This window comes from Leptodactylus fuscus, chromosome 11 (genome assembly GCF_031893055.1).
Source record: "Leptodactylus fuscus isolate aLepFus1 chromosome 11, aLepFus1.hap2, whole genome shotgun sequence".
In the NCBI taxonomy this organism is placed as follows: domain Eukaryota; kingdom Metazoa; phylum Chordata; class Amphibia; order Anura; family Leptodactylidae; genus Leptodactylus; species Leptodactylus fuscus.
The window spans coordinates 76,139,279-76,157,323 of record NC_134275.1 but is presented as its reverse complement, the minus strand read 5'-3'; the positions used below and the strand labels follow the sequence as shown (position 1 = coordinate 76,157,323).

Here is an 18,045-nt window from a genome sequence, read left to right as displayed (position 1 = left end):
AAATAGCAAATGTCTTCAGAAATGCAAAGTAACCGGGGAAGTAAAGTGAAACCAGTTGTAGCCGGGTGTATCAGATCAGTGTGCAGACTGTAGCCAAGTGTATCAGATCAGTGTGTAGACTGGTAGATGTAGCTGGGTGTAGTGGATCAGTGTATAGACTGGTAGATGTAGCTGGGTGTAGTGGATCAGTGTGTAGACTGGTAGATGTAGCTGGGTGTAGTGGATCAGTGTATAGACTGGTAGATGTAGCTGGGTGTAGTGGATCAGTGTATAGACCGGTAGATGTAGCTGGGTGTAGTGGATCAGTGTATAGACTGGTATATGTAGCTAGGTGTAGTGGATCAGTGTATAGACTGGTAGATGTAGCTAGGTGTAGTGGATCAGTGTGTAGACTGGTAGATGTAGCCAGGTGTAGTGGATCAGTGTATAGACTGGTAGATGTAGCTGGGTGTAGTGGATCAGTGTGTAGACTGGTAGATGTAGCTGGGTGTAGTGGATCAGTGTATAGACTGGTAGATGTAGCTAGGTGTAGTGGATCAGTGTGTAGAGCGGTAGATGTAGCTGGGTGTAGTGGATCAGTGTATAGACTGGTAGATGTAGCTAGGTGTAGTGGATCAGTGTATAGACTGGTAGATGTAGCTGGGTGTAGTGGATCAGTGTATACACTGGTAGATGTAGCTGGGTGTAGTGGGTCAGTGTGTAGGCTGGTAGATGTAACTGGGTGTAGTGGGTCAGTGTGTAGGCTGGTAGATGTAGCTGGGTGTAGTGGGTCAGTGTGTAGGCTGGTAGATGTAGCTGGGTGTAGTGGGTCAGTGTGTAGTCTGGTAGATGTAGCTGGGTGTAGTGGATCAGTGTATAGACTGGTAGATGTAGCTGGGTGTAGTGGATCAGTGTGTAGACTTGTAGATGTAGCTGGGTGTAGTGGATCAGTGTATAGACTGGTAGATGTAGCTGGGTGTAGTGGATCAGTGTGTAGACTTGTAGATGTAGCTGGGTGTAGTGGGTCAGTGTGTAGACTTGTAGATGTAGCTGGGTGTAGTGGATCAGTGTATAGACTGGTAGATGTAGCTGGGTGTAGTGGATCAGTGTGTAGACTGGTAGATGTAGCTGGGTGTAGTGGATCAGTGTGTAGACTTGTAGATGTAGCTGGGTGTAGTGGATCAGTGTATAGACTGGTAGATGTAGCTGGGTGTAGTGGATCAGTGTGTAGACTTGTAGATGTAGCTGGGTGTAGTGGATCAGTGTATAGACTGGTAGATGTAGCTGGGTGTAGTGGATCAGTGTATAGACTGGTAGATGTAGCTGGGTGTAGTGGATCAGTGTATAGACTGGTAGATGTAGCTGGGTGTAGTGGATCAGTGTGTAGACTGGTAGATGTAGCTGGGTGTAGTGGATCAGTGTATAGACCGGTAGATGTAGCTGGGTGTAGTGGATCAGTGTATAGACCGGTAGATGTAGCTGGGTGTAGTGGATCAGTGTATAGACTGGTATATGTAGCTAGGTGTAGTGGATCAGTGTATAGACTGGTAGATGTAGCTAGGTGTAGTGGATCAGTGTGTAGACTGGTAGATGTAGCCAGGTGTAGTGGATCAGTGTATAGACTGGTAGATGTAGCTGGGTGTAGTGGATCAGTGTGTAGACTGGTAGATGTAGCTAGGTGTAGTGGATCAGTGTGTAGAGCGGTAGATGTAGCTGGGTGTAGTGGATCAGTGTATAGACTGGTAGATGTAGCTAGGTGTAGTGGATCAGTGTATAGACTGGTAGATGTAGCTGGGTGTAGTGGATCAGTGTATAGACTGGTAGATGTAGCTAGGTGTAGTGGATCAGTGTGTAGAGCGGTAGATGTAGCTGGGTGTAGTGGATCAGTGTATAGACTGGTAGATGTAGCTAGGTGTAGTGGATCAGTGTATAGACTGGTAGATGTAGCTGGGTGTAGTGGATCAGTGTGTAGACTTGTAGATGTAGCTGGGTGTAGTGGATCAGTGTATACACTGGTAGATGTAGCTGGGTGTAGTGGGTCAGTGTGTAGACTGGTAGATGTAGCTGGGTGTAGTGGGTCAGTGTGTAGGCTGGTAGATGTAGCTGGGTGTAGTGGGTCAGTGTGTAGGCTGGTAGATGTAGCTGGGTGTAGTGGGTCAGTGTGTAGTCTGGTAGATGTAGCTGGGTGTAGTGGGTCAGTGTGTAGACTGGTAGATGTAGCTGGGTGTGGTGGATCAGTGTATAGACTGGTAGATGTAGCTGGGTGTAGTGGGTCAGTGTGTAGACTGGTAGATGTAGCTGGGTGTAGTGGATCAGTGTATAGACTGGTAGATGTAGCTAGGTGTAGTGGATCAGTGTATAGACTGGTAGATGTAGCTGGGTGTAGTGGATCAGTGTATAGACTGGTAGATGTAGCTAGGTGTAGTGGATCAGTGTGTAGAGCGGTAGATGTAGCTGGGTGTAGTGGATCAGTGTATAGACTGGTAGATGTAGCTAGGTGTAGTGGATCAGTGTATAGACTGGTAGATGTAGCTGGGTGTAGTGGATCAGTGTGTAGACTTGTAGATGTAGCTGGGTGTAGTGGATCAGTGTATACACTGGTAGATGTAGCTGGGTGTAGTGGGTCAGTGTGTAGACTGGTAGATGTAGCTGGGTGTAGTGGGTCAGTGTGTAGGCTGGTAGATGTAGCTGGGTGTAGTGGGTCAGTGTGTAGGCTGGTAGATGTAGCTGGGTGTAGTGGGTCAGTGTGTAGTCTGGTAGATGTAGCTGGGTGTAGTGGGTCAGTGTGTAGACTGGTAGATGTAGCTGGGTGTGGTGGATCAGTGTATAGACTGTTAGATGTAGCTGGGTGTAGTGGGTCAGTGTGTAGACTGGTAGATGTAGCTGGGTGTAGTGGATCAGTGTATAGACTGGTAGATGCAGCTGGGTGTAGTGGATCAGTGTGTAGACTGGTAGATGTAGCTGGGTGTAGTGGATCAGTGTATAGACTGGTAGATGTAGCTGGGTGTAGTGGATCAGTGTATAGACTAGTAGATGTAGCTGGGTGTAGTGTATCCGTGTATAGACTGGTAGATGTAGCTGGGTGTAGTGGATCAGTGTATAGACTGGTAGATGTAGCTGGGTGTAGTGGATCAGTGTATAGACTGGTAGATGTAGCTGGGTGTAGTGGATCAGTGTATAGACTGGTAGATGTAGCTGGGTGTAGTGGATCAGTGTGTAGACTGGTAGATGTAGCTGGGTGTAGTGGATCAGTGTATAGACTGGTAGATGTAGCTGGGTGTAGTGGATCAGTGTATAGACTGGTAGATGTAGCTGGGTGTAGTGGATCAGTGTGTAGACTGGTAGATATAGCTGGGTGTAGTGGATCAGTGTATAGACTGGTAGATGTAGCTGGGTGTAGTGGATCAGTGTGTAGACTGGTAGATGTAGCTGTGTGTAGTGGATCAGTGTATAGACTGGTAGATGTAGCTGGGTGTAGTGGGTCAGTGTGTAGACTGGTAGATGTAGCTGGGTGTAGTGGGTCAGTGTGTAGGCTGGTAGATGTAGCTGGGTGTAGTGGGTCAGTGTGTAGGCTGGTAGATGTAGCTGGGTGTAGTGGGTCAGTGTGTAGTCTGGTAGATGTAGCTGGGTGTAGTGGGTCAGTGTGTAGACTGGTAGATGTAGCTGGGTGTGGTGGATCAGTGTATAGACTGTTAGATGTAGCTGGGTGTAGTGGGTCAGTGTGTAGACTGGTAGATGTAGCTGGGTGTAGTGGATCAGTGTATAGACTGGTAGATGCAGCTGGGTGTAGTGGATCAGTGTGTAGACTGGTAGATGTAGCTGGGTGTAGTGGATCAGTGTATAGACTGGTAGATGTAGCTGGGTGTAGTGGATCAGTGTATAGACTAGTAGATGTAGCTGGGTGTAGTGTATCCGTGTATAGACTGGTAGATGTAGCTGGGTGTAGTGGATCAGTGTATAGACTGGTAGATGTAGCTGGGTGTAGTGGATCAGTGTATAGACTGGTAGATGTAGCTGGGTGTAGTGGATCAGTGTATAGACTGGTAGATGTAGCTGGGTGTAGTGGATCAGTGTGTAGACTGGTAGATGTAGCTGGGTGTAGTGGATCAGTGTATAGACTGGTAGATGTAGCTGGGTGTAGTGGATCAGTGTATAGACTGGTAGATGTAGCTGGGTGTAGTGGATCAGTGTGTAGACTGGTAGATATAGCTGGGTGTAGTGGATCAGTGTATAGACTGGTAGATGTAGCTGGGTGTAGTGGATCAGTGTGTAGACTGGTAGATGTAGCTGTGTGTAGTGGATCAGTGTATAGACTGGTAGATGTAGCTGGGTGTAGTGGATCAGTGTATAGACTGGTAGATGTAGCTGGGTGTAGTGGATCAGTGTGTAGACCGGTAGATGTAGCTGGGTGTAGTGGATCAGTGTATAGACCGGTAGATGTAGCTGGGTGTAGTGGATCAGTGTATAGACCGGTAGATGTAGCTGGGTGTAGTGGATCAGTGTATAGACCGGTAGATGTAGCTGGGTGTAGTGGATCAGTGTATAGACTGGTATATGTAGCTAGGTGTAGTGGATCAGTGTATAGACTGGTAGATGTAGCTGGGTGTAGTGGATCAGTGTATAGACCGGTAGATGTAGCTGGGTGTAGTGGATCAGTGTATAGACTGGTATATGTAGCTAGGTGTAGTGGATCAGTGTATAGACTGGTAGATGTAGCTGGGTGTAGTGGATCAGTGTGTAGACTTGTAGATGTAGCTGGGTGTAGTGGATCAGTGTATAGACTGGTAGATGTAGCTGGGTGTAGTGGATCAGTGTATAGACCGGTAGATGTAGCTGGGTGTAGTGGATCAGTGTATAGACCGGTAGATGTAGCTGGGTGTAGTGGATCAGTGTGTAGACATGTAGATGTAGCTGGGTGTAGTGGATCAGTGTATAGACTGGTATATGTAGCTAGGTGTAGTGGATCAGTGTATAGACTGGTAGATGTAGTTGGGTGTAGTGGATCAGTGTGTAGACTTGTAGATGTAGCTGGGTGTAGTGGATCAGTGTATAGACTGGTAGATGTAGCTGGGTGTAGTGGGTCAGTGTGTAGACTGGTAGATGTAGCTGGGTGTAGTGGATCAGTGTATAGACTGGTAGATGTAGCTGGGTGTAGTGGATCAGTGTATAGACTGGTAGATGTAGCTGGGTGTAGTGGATCAGTGTGTAGACTGGTAGATGTAGCTGGGTGTAGTGGGTCAGTGTGTAGACTGGTAGATGTAGCTGGGTGTAGTGGGTCAGTGTGTAGACTGGTAGATGTAGCCAGGTGTAGTGGGTCAGTGTGTAAGCTGTTATATGTGCAGTAGTGAACTAGTCATAGGGAGACTACTTAAACAATAAGTGTTGTTGAGTGTCAGCTTCCATTTCCTGTAGATTACTGAGTGGTTGTCAGTTGTCGCCACCGCTGCCTTCTCATCTATGAATAGTAAGTGTAATATTATAGAAAATCTGTCCGAGCACGAAGTGACAATACTAATGGTCCATTCCTCTAGCGTCAGGATCTCCACCGCTCGTAGCTGTTGCTCTTCAGGACAGCGCTGTGGTTGTCTCCTGTTCATCTGATGGTTGGTTTCCTAAACCCACAATGTTCTGGAAGAAGGAAAATGGTGAACTAGAAGAAGCTGATCCAGAGATCAACACGGACAAGACTGAACTGATCCGTGTGAAGAGTCAGATCCTTCTGAGCAGCTCTTCAGAGGGACAGGTCTACTGCGGACTGAGACACCCTGTGACAATGAAAGAGACCGGCTTATATGTGACAGTCTCAGGTTAGTAAGATATTGGGGAGAAGACATTACAGGAAGCGTCAAGGAACACGGGGAGGGGGGGGGGACAGTAATGTAAGAAGGGCATCGGGGACATCAGGGTGGACTATTAATATGAGGGAACAGAATTTATGTAAGGGGAACATGAATGTGGGGACAGGGGACATTCTGGGGTACTGGAGGCACTGCGGGGGTCTCTATACAGGGCGTGTCTGCTAACAATGGCTGCTCAGTGCCGCTCCCACGCCCCGGGTACCTAGATACAATTTCATATTTATCTATTATTATAATTTTTCGTATCTATCACGCAGATGACATATTTCCTCGCACCTCGCCCTGGGCGATCGTCTTCTGGATATTCCTGATAGTCACTATCGCTGCTTCCACTTTCTTGGCTTGGTTTATCTGCTCAAAACATAAGAAGAACGGTAATACAGACGCACAAGAGAAATGTCAGTACTTGTCTAGTTGTGACGCCCCCTCATGGCCAGGTGGTATGACCCAAACATTGTATATCACAAGGGGAAATCGGCAGGATTCGGATTGTTGCTGGGAGTTTGTCCAGTAAACTTTATTTAAATTCCACCCAACCAGGTGCAGTACCACTTTTAACCACTGCAGGCAGTATATTCTTTCTATGGACACCATCTCAACAGCGCCCCCAGGCAAATAACTTTCACCTACAGCACCAGGAATAGCAAATAACGTCAGAGGATAACACCTTATTTTTCAGCAAGTTCTTCATTTATCTGCAGTCCTAGGTGAGGGGGAGTCTGTAAAGAATTAGATCCTGGAGAACAAGCAAAGTAGGACCCCGACCCAATACACACACCCATTATAGTAAGTAGGCAGTTCCACTCATAAACATGGTATTTATACAATAAACAGTATATAGAATACAGCTATTCCAAGCCCAAATAATACCGACCTCCAGTGCCTAAATAATACCTCCATATAGTGTATAGACAATATTACCATATAGTGCCCACGTAAAATCACCGCCAAATATTTCCCAGACAATTGTGCCAATGTATTTCCATACCCCTTTCAAATTGGTTCTAAAATTCCAGTCATAGTAGAGTCCCTAAAAAATGTGGCCTCTGGGCAACTGCCCATTTTGCCACCTTGCCCTAGAACTCAATGTGTTCTCCTACATGTGACCATGAGACTAGTAACATAACATGAGGGCCATAGCCTTATTCTACGTAGCTCCAGCCAATGTGACCAAGGCCATCAGGCTTCCTACAGCTCCTGTGTAAAAATGACAAAAAGTGTGACGTGGATATAAGACAATTATTCGACTCTTCTAGAACATCCAACATCTAAAGTCTGAATTGTCTGGTCTTGTAATTACAGAGACGCGGCTCAAGGAGAAAGATCGTTGTATCGGTAAGTGTTCTGTGCAGCTTTATGTCTGTGTGTTATGAAGTGAGTGAATTGTGTCTGATCTTATGATGTGTAGGACCTGCAGATTTATAGTGTGTAGGACCTGCAGATTTATAGTGTGTAGGACCTGCATGTTTACGTTGTGTAGGACCTGCAGATTTATAGTGTGTAGGACCTGCATGTTTACGTTGTGTAGGACCTGCAGATTTATAGTGTGTAGGACCTGCATGTTTATGTTGTGTAGGACCTGCATGTTTACGTTGTGTAGAACCTGCAGATTTATAGTGTGTAGGACCTGCATGTTTACGTTGTGTAGGACCTGCACATTTATAGTGTGTAGGACCTGCATGTTTGTAATGTGTAGGACCCTCAGATTGATGCGGTTTAGGACCTGCAGCCTGTTGTGTAGAACCTAGAGATTTATTTTATGTAGGATCTACACATGTATGGTGTGTAAGTCCTTCAGATTTCTGGTACGTAGGACCTGCAGATCTATGATGTATAGAACCCTTACATTTATGTAGTTTAGGACCTACAGATTTATGTTGGGTAGGACTGGCAGAGTTGCGGTCTTCTGAAGCTCTCATGGTTCCCTTGTGACTTATCTCAATATACTGACTCAGGAGATGGCTGCATCTTAATCTCTTATCAATCTGGATTCTTGGTCTTGTGGTAATCCACGTGTTGAGCACTTCTTGCTTAGAGGAGATTGTCTTGAACAGATATGATAGTGACTCTTGGATTGAGCATGGTATATATGTCCTTGTTGTGTTGCTTAAGTAGGAATAAACTAATGGTGCCCATATAGCTTCAGTGACTGACGGGCAGATGCTCCTTTGACAAACTGCTGTTATAATGGAGTAAGCTGCTGCCACCATGGGGGTGGCTTATGTCTCATGAAACAAAGGATTGGTCCCAATCCTTCATTGCAAGGACATCTTCTGTTGGAGAAGAGTCAAGTGGCCCTCATACACCCAAGAGGTGACCAGCCCCTCTGAAATTGTTTCTCATATGTGTATAGCGGCATTTAATGCCAAGCTAGAAAAACTGGCCTCACACTGCCCCTTCCACCAGTGGTTCCATGACCTGGTGTGGTGATCAAATCAGGACCGGTGGAGAGGAAACCTCGAGATCATCAGACCATCATCTCTACAGTTGGCTATAGCCATGGGATTGACCGATAGCCGTCAGCTCTGACACCCAGATTGACATAAGTATTATGTAGGGTGCTGTCAGTCCCTATAGACATTAGATTGTCGGGGTGTATCCAGCCAATATTGGAGTCAGTGCCAAATGTTGTCTGATATTCCCGGCCATGTCAGTGTCTTGGTGGGTCAGGGCTACTTGAAGGATTGGCATGTCTTACTGCCCATTTTTTCCAGTAGGACCTTATGGACGTCTTCCCCAACACTGCTTTAGCGATGGAGTTTTTGGGTTATTTTTGAGCTTTTGTACTTGGAGTAGGTGTTTCTTATCTCAGGGTCGCGCTGTCCCTTGTGTCCGGTTACACAATAAGATGTCAATAATTTCTCTTATTGTTAAATTAACACTTACGTAAAGTTCAATTAATAATAAATGGAATAAATCCCCGTGTAAGGCGGCGGCGGCAGCAAATCTGTCACGTGTGCTATTTAGTCTGAAATACTTCGGCTGAAATAAACCCACCACAACCTGCAAAAAACCTCCATAGGTGGTAATGGGACCTGCGCCATAAACACACGCTCTATACTGTCACTTATGGAAAGCTTTGCCGCTGTTACTCTGATGGGCAGAACGTTCCGTAGTCTCCCTGCTGGTCCCTTCCATACTAATGCGAAGCTTCCTCCACCACTTGTAGTAGATCCCACTCCAGAGATCTTCTGACGGGTCGTCCATTTGCCTTCACTGATGTTTTTGGATTCATCACTTTCTCCTTTACCCTCCTCAGACCACTGAGCGCTCCCTCTGTCTCTGCCCTAATTCACATGAGATATAAACCGTACACCCCAGCAAAATGAATTGTGGATATTTTTAGCCGACTTTGGGTGTGACCTAATTGTTGGGCCGGGTCTGCCAACTGCACCTACAGAGTCCTGCAACGTAATCCGATGAGACGAAAACAACGCTCTGCAAGAACAACAACACACACAGCAGTGTACAGAGCAGCGTGCAGAGCAGTGTACAGAGCAGCGTGCAGATCAGTGTACAGAGCAGCGTACAGAGCAGTGTACAGAGCAGCGTACAGAGCAGCGTGCAGAGCAGCGTACAGAGCAGTGTACAGAGCAGCGTACAGAGCAGCGTACAGAGCAGTGTACAGAGCAGCGTGCGAGCCAGGGCTGGGATCATCTGATGTGGCTATAACCGTGTTAGTACATGGAAAGGAGATATAGGGTGACGTAACGCATTCTGCTCAATATCTGCAGCGAGGGGGCCGCAACAAACCGCACACAGCTTCATTAGTACAAAGGAAGAGCTGCACTCACCATTCTGCAGATACATACACAATAGGGAGCGCAGCTCTGAAATATAATACAGGATAAGTAATGTAATGTATATACACAGTGACTGCACCAGCAGAATAGTGAGCGCAGCTCTGGAGTATAATACAGGATAAGTAATGTAATGTATGTACACAGTGACTGCACCAGCAGAATAGTGAGCGCAGCTCTGGAGTATAATTCAGGATAAGTAATGTAATGTATGTACACAGTGACTGTACCAGCAGAATAGTGATCGCAGCTCTGGAGTATAATACAGGATAAGTAATGTAATGTATGTACACAGTGACTGTACCAGCAGAATAGTGAGCGCAGCTCTGGAGTATAATACAGGATAAGTAATGTAATGTATGTACACAGTGACTGCACCAGCAGAATAGTGAGCGCAGCTCTGGAGTATAATACAGGATAAGTAATGTAATGTATGTACACAGTGACTGCACCAGCAGAATAGTGAGCGCAGCTCTGGAGTATAATCCAGGATAAGTAATGTAATGTATGTACACAGTGACTGTACCAGCAGAATAGTGAGCGCAGCTCTGGGGTATAATACAGGATAAGTAATGTAATGTATGTACACAGTGACTGTACCAGCAGAATAGTGAGTGCAGCTCTGGAGTATAATACAGGATAAGTAATGTAATGTATGTACACAGTGACTGTACCAGCAGAATAGTGAGCGCAGCTCTGGAGTATAATACAGGATAAGTAATGTAATGTATGTACACAGTGACTGCACCAGCAGAATAGTGAGCGCAGCTCTGGAGTATAATACAGGATAAGTAATGTAATGTATGTACACAGTGACTGCACCAGCAGAATAGTGAGCGCAGCTCTGGAGTATAATCCAGGATAAGTAATGTAATGTATGTACACAGTGACTGCACCAGCAGAATAGTGAGCGCAGCTCTGGAGTATAATACAGGATAAGTAATGTAATGTATGTACACAGTGACTGCCCCAGCAGAATAGTGAGCGCAGCTCTGGAGTATAATACAGGATAAGTAATGTAATGTATGTACACAGTGACTGTACCAGCAGAATAGTGAGCGCAGCTCTGGAGTATAATACAGGATAAGTAATGTAATGTATGTACACAGTGACTGCACCAGCAGAATAGTGAGCGCAGCTCTGGAGTATAATACAGGATAAGTAATGTAATGTATGTACACAGTGACTGTACCAGCAGAATACTGAGCTCAGCTCTGGAGTATAATACAGGATAAGTAATGTAATGTATGTACACAGTGACTGCACCAGCAGAATAGTGAGCGCAGCTCTGGAGTATAGTACAGTATTAACATAATGTATTTATGCTGTGGCTTCCTTATATATATATATAGGGCTTTCATGTTGTGATAGTCTCTCTACACCTGATCCTTCATGGTATTACACATATAGTACTGATGTGCCGTTGCGTGTCTTTCCTCTCTATGACGTTGCGGTTACCCCTGAGCACCTGCAGGATGTCGCTGCACTTGGTAGATGCCACTAACCGTCTACTTCTCTACATCTTGGAGCAGATTTTCTCGAGTCTCGCATTTTGTCATCATGTTACGGCACTTGTACATAAGACATTATTCACACATCACCTATTAGGACTGTTCCTGTAATACTAGACATCATACAATGGCGGTGACAGGAATCCTCCGGTTATTCAGTATTATTCTATGTGCAATAAGAGGTTATGTAACTTCAAGTCCTTCCACTCCTCACAGTCTCTGCAGGTGCTCGGCTCGTATACAGCGCATGTATCTAAGCCCTCTGCGGTATCACAGCTCAGCTCTATTTATCTGATTGGGGTTGAAGGCTCAGCAAAGTTGAACCCTGCACCTGTTTCTGGCTGCCAGAAGCTATATATGAGGTATAGGGCCTGTAGCTATATATGAGGTATACGGCCTGTAGCTATATATGAGGTATACGGCCGGAAGCTTTATATGAGGTATACGGCCGGAAGCTATATATGAGGTATACGGCCTGTAGCTGTATATGTAGTATACGGCCAGAAGCTATATATGAGGTATACGGCTGGCAGCTATATATGAGGTATATGGCCGGAAGCTATATATGAGGTATACGGCCTGTAGCTGTATATGTAGTATACGGCCAGAAGCTATATATGAGGTATACGGCCGGAAGCTATATATGAGATATACGGCTGGCAGCTATATATGAGGTATATGGCCGGAAGCTATATATGAGGTATACGGCCTGTAGCTGTATATGTAGTATACGGCCGGAAGCTATATATGAGGTATACGGCCTGTAGCTGTATATGTAGTATATGGCCGGAAGCTTTATATGAGGTACACGGCCGGAAGCTATATATGAGGTATACGGCCAGAAGCTATATATGAGGTATACGGCCGGAAGCTATATATGAGGTATACGGCCGGAAGCTGTATATGAGGTATACGGCCGGCAGCTGTATATGAGGTATACGGCCTGTAGCTATATATGAGGTATACGGCCAGAAGCTATATATGAGGTATACGGCCGGAAGCTATATATGAGGTATACGGCCGGAAGCTATATATTAGGTATACGGCCTGTAGCTGTATATGTAGTATACGGCCGGAAGCTATATATGAGGTATACGGCCGGAAGCTATATATGAGATATACGGCTGGCAGCTATATATGAGGTATACGGCTGGAAGCTATATATGAGATATACGGCTGGCAGCTATATATGAGGTATACGGCCGGAAGCTATATATGAGGTATACGGCCGGAAGCTATATATGAGGTATACGGCCGGCAGCTATATATGAGGTATACGGCTGGAAGCTATATATGAGGTATACGGCCGGAAGCTATATATGAGGTATACGGCCTGTAGCTATATATGTGGTATACGGCTGGCAGCTATATATGAGGTATACGGCCGGAAGCTATATATGAGGTATACGGCTGGCAGCTATATATGAGGTATACGACCTGTAGCTATATATGTGGCATACGGCTGGAAGCTATATATGAGGTATACGGCCGGAAGCTATATATGAGGTATACGGCCAGAAGCTATATATGAGGTATACGGCCTGTAGCTATATATGAGGTATACGGTCAGAAGCTATATATGAGGTATACGGCTGACAGCTATATATGAGGTATACGGCTGGAAGCTATATATGAGGTATACGGCCTGTAGCTATATATGAGGTATACGGCCTGTAGCTATATATGAGGTATACGGCCAGAAGCTATATATGAGGTATACGGCCGGCAGCTATATATGAGGTATATGGCCTGTAGCTATATATGAGGTATACGGCCTGTAGCTGTATATGAGGTATACGGCCTGTAGCTATATATGAGGTATACGGCCGGCAGCTATATATGAGGTATACGGCCGGCAGCTATATATGAGGTATACGGCCAGAAGCTATATATGAGGTATACGGCCTGTAGCTATATATGAGGTATACGGCCTGTAGCTATATATGAGGTATACGGCTGGAAGCTATATATGAGGTATACGGCCGGCAGCTATATATGAGGTATACGGCCTGTAGCTATATATGAGGTATACGGCCTGTAGCTATATATGAGGTATATGGCTGGCAGCTATATATGAGGTATACGGCCGGAAGCTATATATGAGGTATACGGCCTGTAGCTATATATGAGGTATACGGCCTGTAGCTATATATGAGGTATGCGGCCGGCAGCTATATATGAGGTATACGGCCTGTAGCTATATATGAGGTATACGGCCGGAAGTTATATATGAGGTATATGGCCTGTAGCTATATATGAGGTATACGGCCTGTAGCTATATATGAGGTATATGGCCTGTAGCTATATATGAGGTATACGGCCTGTAGCTATATATGAGGTATGCGGCCGGCAGCTATATATGAGGTATACGGCCTGTAGCTGTATATGTGGTATACGGCTGGCAGCTATATATACTTATACTAGGTATACTTCTATGCGGCAGATATATTGCTTGCCATTAGGACATGTGTATATACTATATAGAGTATATAAGGGGTGTCAGAGATGGACATGATATGGGGGATCCCCAATTACGAACCCTTTGGGGACAGTTGCGATGCCGTTACTTGCTGTCTCATACTTGTATTCTGACCTGGGTGTCTTGTCTTATATTTTCAGAGCGGCTGAGATGGGAGATCGGTAAGTGTCCCAATATATCACTATGTACTTCTCTACAATGGACTAGCCCGTATCGTTCTGTGCGCGCAGCTCCTATGCAGACTAATGCGCTTCATTGGCTACAGACTACAGACCTGACTAGTCAGAGCCGGCGATTCTTAACTATTTCACTCCCTCAGCCTCCATCTTATTATTTCTAATTTCTAGATGGTAAGGAGGTTGAGGAACTCCTGACAACGTCTGTAGTCTGTTACCATGGAGACACATAGGCCAGCATATGAGCTGTATACAGAAAACGGGCAGAGATTTCTAATCAAGTCTTTTGGACTAATTGTCTCAGAGGCACTGGGGCCATAGAGAACAGGTGCAGGAGTTTAAAGGGGATGTCCATCATGAAATAAAGGGAGCAAAACATTAAAGGGGATTGGAAATTTCTTTCATATTGGAATCCAGTTCATCAATATCAGATTGGTGGGATCTGACACTCACTATCCCAAGTGATCGGCTGCATTGAACTGCACAGAGGACAGAGCTGGAAGCAGATGGCGCCATCCACTGTGTAGTGGCCGGTCCTGGTTACTGCAGCTCAGTTACCTGACACTACACAGTGGATGGAGCCTTCTGATTCCAGCTCCATCTACTATATAGTCAATGGCTCCCCCGATCAGATGACTGGTGGGGTGTTATGGGTTGGTGAGTATTGGACCGCCACTCATCTGATACTTAAGACCTATCCTAAGGATATTCTTTAGGCCACGACTCTCAGTCCATGACCGTGTTGTCCTGCAACTCCTTCACTAATGTAAGCCAATGGAGTCACATTGTGATCCTGAGAGTCCTGTGACTACAACTTCAAGTACTGCTAGATTATTCCTGAGGGTAGAAGTTGCAGTCGTGGCCTCCTCAGGGTTGTCCATTCCTCTATTCACTGGGTGACGCGTGATCTTTGGTCATGTAATAGGAGTTGCGTCCACGGTTGCCGTGTAGGCCTAGCCTTAGGGGTAGTGTTCAGACTGGAACAAACAGTCCACGTATTGCCAGATTTACCGGCCTGAACTAGCCTGTCCAACATGTCCGACACACAGGCTGTCTTTCCCAACCCTAACAAGGCCCTAAATGGGGCGAACATAAAAGTGCGCCTCCAATTCTCCCCCAGTTGTACATTCACTAATAAGCAGTTTACATTCTGCGACACAACAATCTACATTTGCCGATTAGAGATGAGCTGGTATTATTCAAAATGGCCGTTTCGAATAGCACGCACCCATAGGAATGAATGGACGTAGCCGACACGCAGGGGGTTAAGCGGCCAGCCGCCGGCAAAGTCTGCGTTCCGGCCGCTTCCATTCATTCCTATGGGTGCGTGCTATTCGAAACGGCCATTTTGAATAGTACTCGCTCGTCTCTATTACCGATCCAATTGTCCAGAAATTTCCATGGCAAGCTTCAGTGTATTCCCCGATGATGTCACCGCGTCCGGCGAGAACATGAATTATTCCCACAAACTGTTTACCTTCAGTGTGACCTTGTCGATATATCGATCATGTAACGCTTCAAGAATCCTACACAATGCAAATGTATAGTGTCATTATTCCACCATTAGTCATGTCGTCACCGGGTATAGAAGGTTCAGGCTCGGGAATAATGGCGCCTTGTCTTCTTGTTTTATTTTTAGAATGGAGAAGAGTATCCACCAGGAAAGGTAGGAGAAGACGTCACCAGCCCATTAAATTGTAGCTACATTTTTTTCCACATATTTCCATATTTATTTACACCCTACGGCGACCACTATAGATAAGTCATGTCCCTCTTGTCCCTTTGTCATGGGGTTGTCCAAGCCCTCTAGACTTTTCAAGCCTAGGACACATCTGAAAAAAAAAAATTCCCTCGAGGTCCCCCAACAAGTAATTTTTAGCCAAAGACAAAAAAAAACCCTCCTAAGACCATGAATGTTGCATGAAGACAAGAGGTCCTCTCAGTCATGGCCCCCAGTGGGCTTCTAAGGCCAAAGACAAAAAAAACCCTCCTAAGACCATGAATGTTGCATGAAGACAAGAGGTCCTCTCAGTCATGGCCCCCAGTGGGCTTCTAAGGCCCCCAGGTTGGGAATTGCTGCTCTAGAATTCCTAGGTTTTGACATTGTACTAGACCCTGAAGGTCCATCAAAAGACCAAAATATTGAGCCTGCTCAATCTTCTCCCTGATATTTGGTGTCAGGAGATTTGGGGAACACTCATGCACATTAGATGGTCGGCCAGTTCTGCCAAAGCTGATGGGATGAGACAACATTCTTCTAAGATCTCTTCCAAGATCTCCACGAGATGGACCATGTGGTCTTTTTATGATTTAAATCTTCTGTTTCTCTTTCATGATGAGAAAAGATGGTCACATTGTTCAAAGAAGAATTCTTGTAACTTTTCTAACTTACTTTCAGAATCCATTTTGTTTGATCCTCTCACCGCTCACTCTACTCTCATCGTCTCTCCGGATGGTCGCTACATCTCATCAAGTGAAACGGCTCAAGACGTCTCCGAAAACGATAAGAGGTTTGATACAGAGCCTTGCGTTCTTGGTCAGACATCTTTCCACAAGGGCACTCACTATTGGGAGACAGAAATCCATGAGCAAAGTGGAAAATTCTGGTCTCTTGGGGTGGCTCTTGAAACTGTGAGGAGGACAGGAGGGCAACGAGAGAGTCCAGAAGCTGGGATATGGGCTATCAGAGGAACAGTGGATGGCTACTTTGGCCTTTCTGCACCTCCAGAGCCTATTATTTTGCGTTCTGACACGCCAAAGCCACATGGACCTGCTTTACTCAATGGCCAAGGACTATCGGGACCCAGACGAATACAAAAAGTTGGAACATTTCTAGACTATGATAATGGAAAGGTTTCGTTTTATGATGTGGAGACCTATGAGCCCCTTTTTACCTTGCAAGAGACCTTTTCTCAGCCTGTGTATCCATTTTATTACGTCGGTCCAGGAATCTCTTTTTTATTATTGAACGAGAGTTGATGAACTTTATGCAGGTCGTTGCTGGTGTCAACTGTAGTGGTGGAGGCGTCTTTGGAGGCAGAAGCCTCTGTGGTCCCTTATATTTCTAGGCAAGCCTACACCTATGGGTATAGCTGAGCCAAGAAATAGAACGGTGGTCAAGTTCAGTATTAGTAATCCCATGATTTAGTTGTGTATCCCACCAATGATGGGTTTTATAGATCATTATATCATATGGCCCAACCAATATTTACAAGATTTCCAAAAAGACTGAGACCAAACGAAATTGTAGTCACATTATGCCCAAGCCCAGTTGACGATACATGTGATATTGGGTGCTCTTATCCACTGAGTCAACATATAGAGCAAAGCAATGACATAAGCCACCAGCAAGCTGAGATACGCATCCACCACCAAGTTCATCACGTATAGCGTGCTACAAGACATTATATAATATTATGTTATTGTGCTGTTATAGGTTTGAAACTCTGGATGTAACTTTAACCAAAAACTAAACTAGAGCAGAAGACAACGTTGAAGGTAGCAGAAGTCAACTTTTTGACATAGATTGACGGTCTAGGACAGTTCCATAGACCTTCTGTCTCTACAATTCACAAATAAAGTGACGGATTCTACGAATGTAAATGCAAAAACTGGACCAAAAAGTCTCCGCAATTAAAATTCCAAGTGAGTGCAGAAAAAGAATTGGTTTTTGCAGAGCAGATATCGATCGGCGGCTGTGACTGACAAGTCGTCTTGAAGGCTTCACCGGCCACTTCTGATCAATCATTTCAGATTGTTATTGATCTTTACAGGCGGATTATAATTGGACCGTTTCGGGTGAAAGCTCGGGGGGTCCAGATCTGCCCCGCGCAATCCACTGATATAATAATGACCTTGACAAGACATGACGTTCACTCTAGGAAGGGGGTTTCTAGATGTTCCTGTACATAGCGGGAGATGGTTCTTCTATTTTCTTTTGCCTTCACTTATTATGCAAAGCTTGATGTACGAAAAAACCAAAAAAAATCACAATGAATAGTAAAAAAACAACTTAAGGGTGCATTCACACTGAGTAAACGCTAGCTTATTCTGAACGTAAAACACGTTCAGAATAAGCGGCGTCTAAAGCAGCTCCATTCATTTCTATGGGAGCGGGGATACGAGCGCTCCCCATAGAAATGAATGGGCTGCTTCTTTCACTCCGTGCAGTCCCATTGAAGTGAATGGGGAGTGCCGGCGTGTACGCTCCGGCATGAGCAGAGCTTGCCGTATACGCCGGCA

At 45.3% G+C, this 18,045-nt stretch overlaps 1 protein-coding gene across 1 annotated transcript in view; it reads left to right on the top strand.

The window, feature by feature from the left end:
- LOC142184881 (butyrophilin subfamily 1 member A1-like) overlaps window positions 1-17,143 on the top strand; it is a 30,829-nt gene extending 13,686 nt beyond the window's left edge. The window contains exons 3-8 of the mRNA XM_075260007.1: window positions 5,511-5,786; window positions 6,095-6,211; window positions 7,140-7,172; window positions 13,768-13,788; window positions 15,443-15,469; window positions 16,202-17,143. Of these exons, the coding sequence (XP_075116108.1) occupies window positions 5,511-5,786; window positions 6,095-6,211; window positions 7,140-7,172; window positions 13,768-13,788; window positions 15,443-15,469; window positions 16,202-16,782 (1,055 nt within the window). The 3' untranslated portion in view covers window positions 16,783-17,143. The remainder of the gene's footprint in view (window positions 1-5,510; window positions 5,787-6,094; window positions 6,212-7,139; window positions 7,173-13,767; window positions 13,789-15,442; window positions 15,470-16,201) is intronic.
- The last annotated feature ends 902 nt before the right edge of the window (window positions 17,144-18,045 follow it).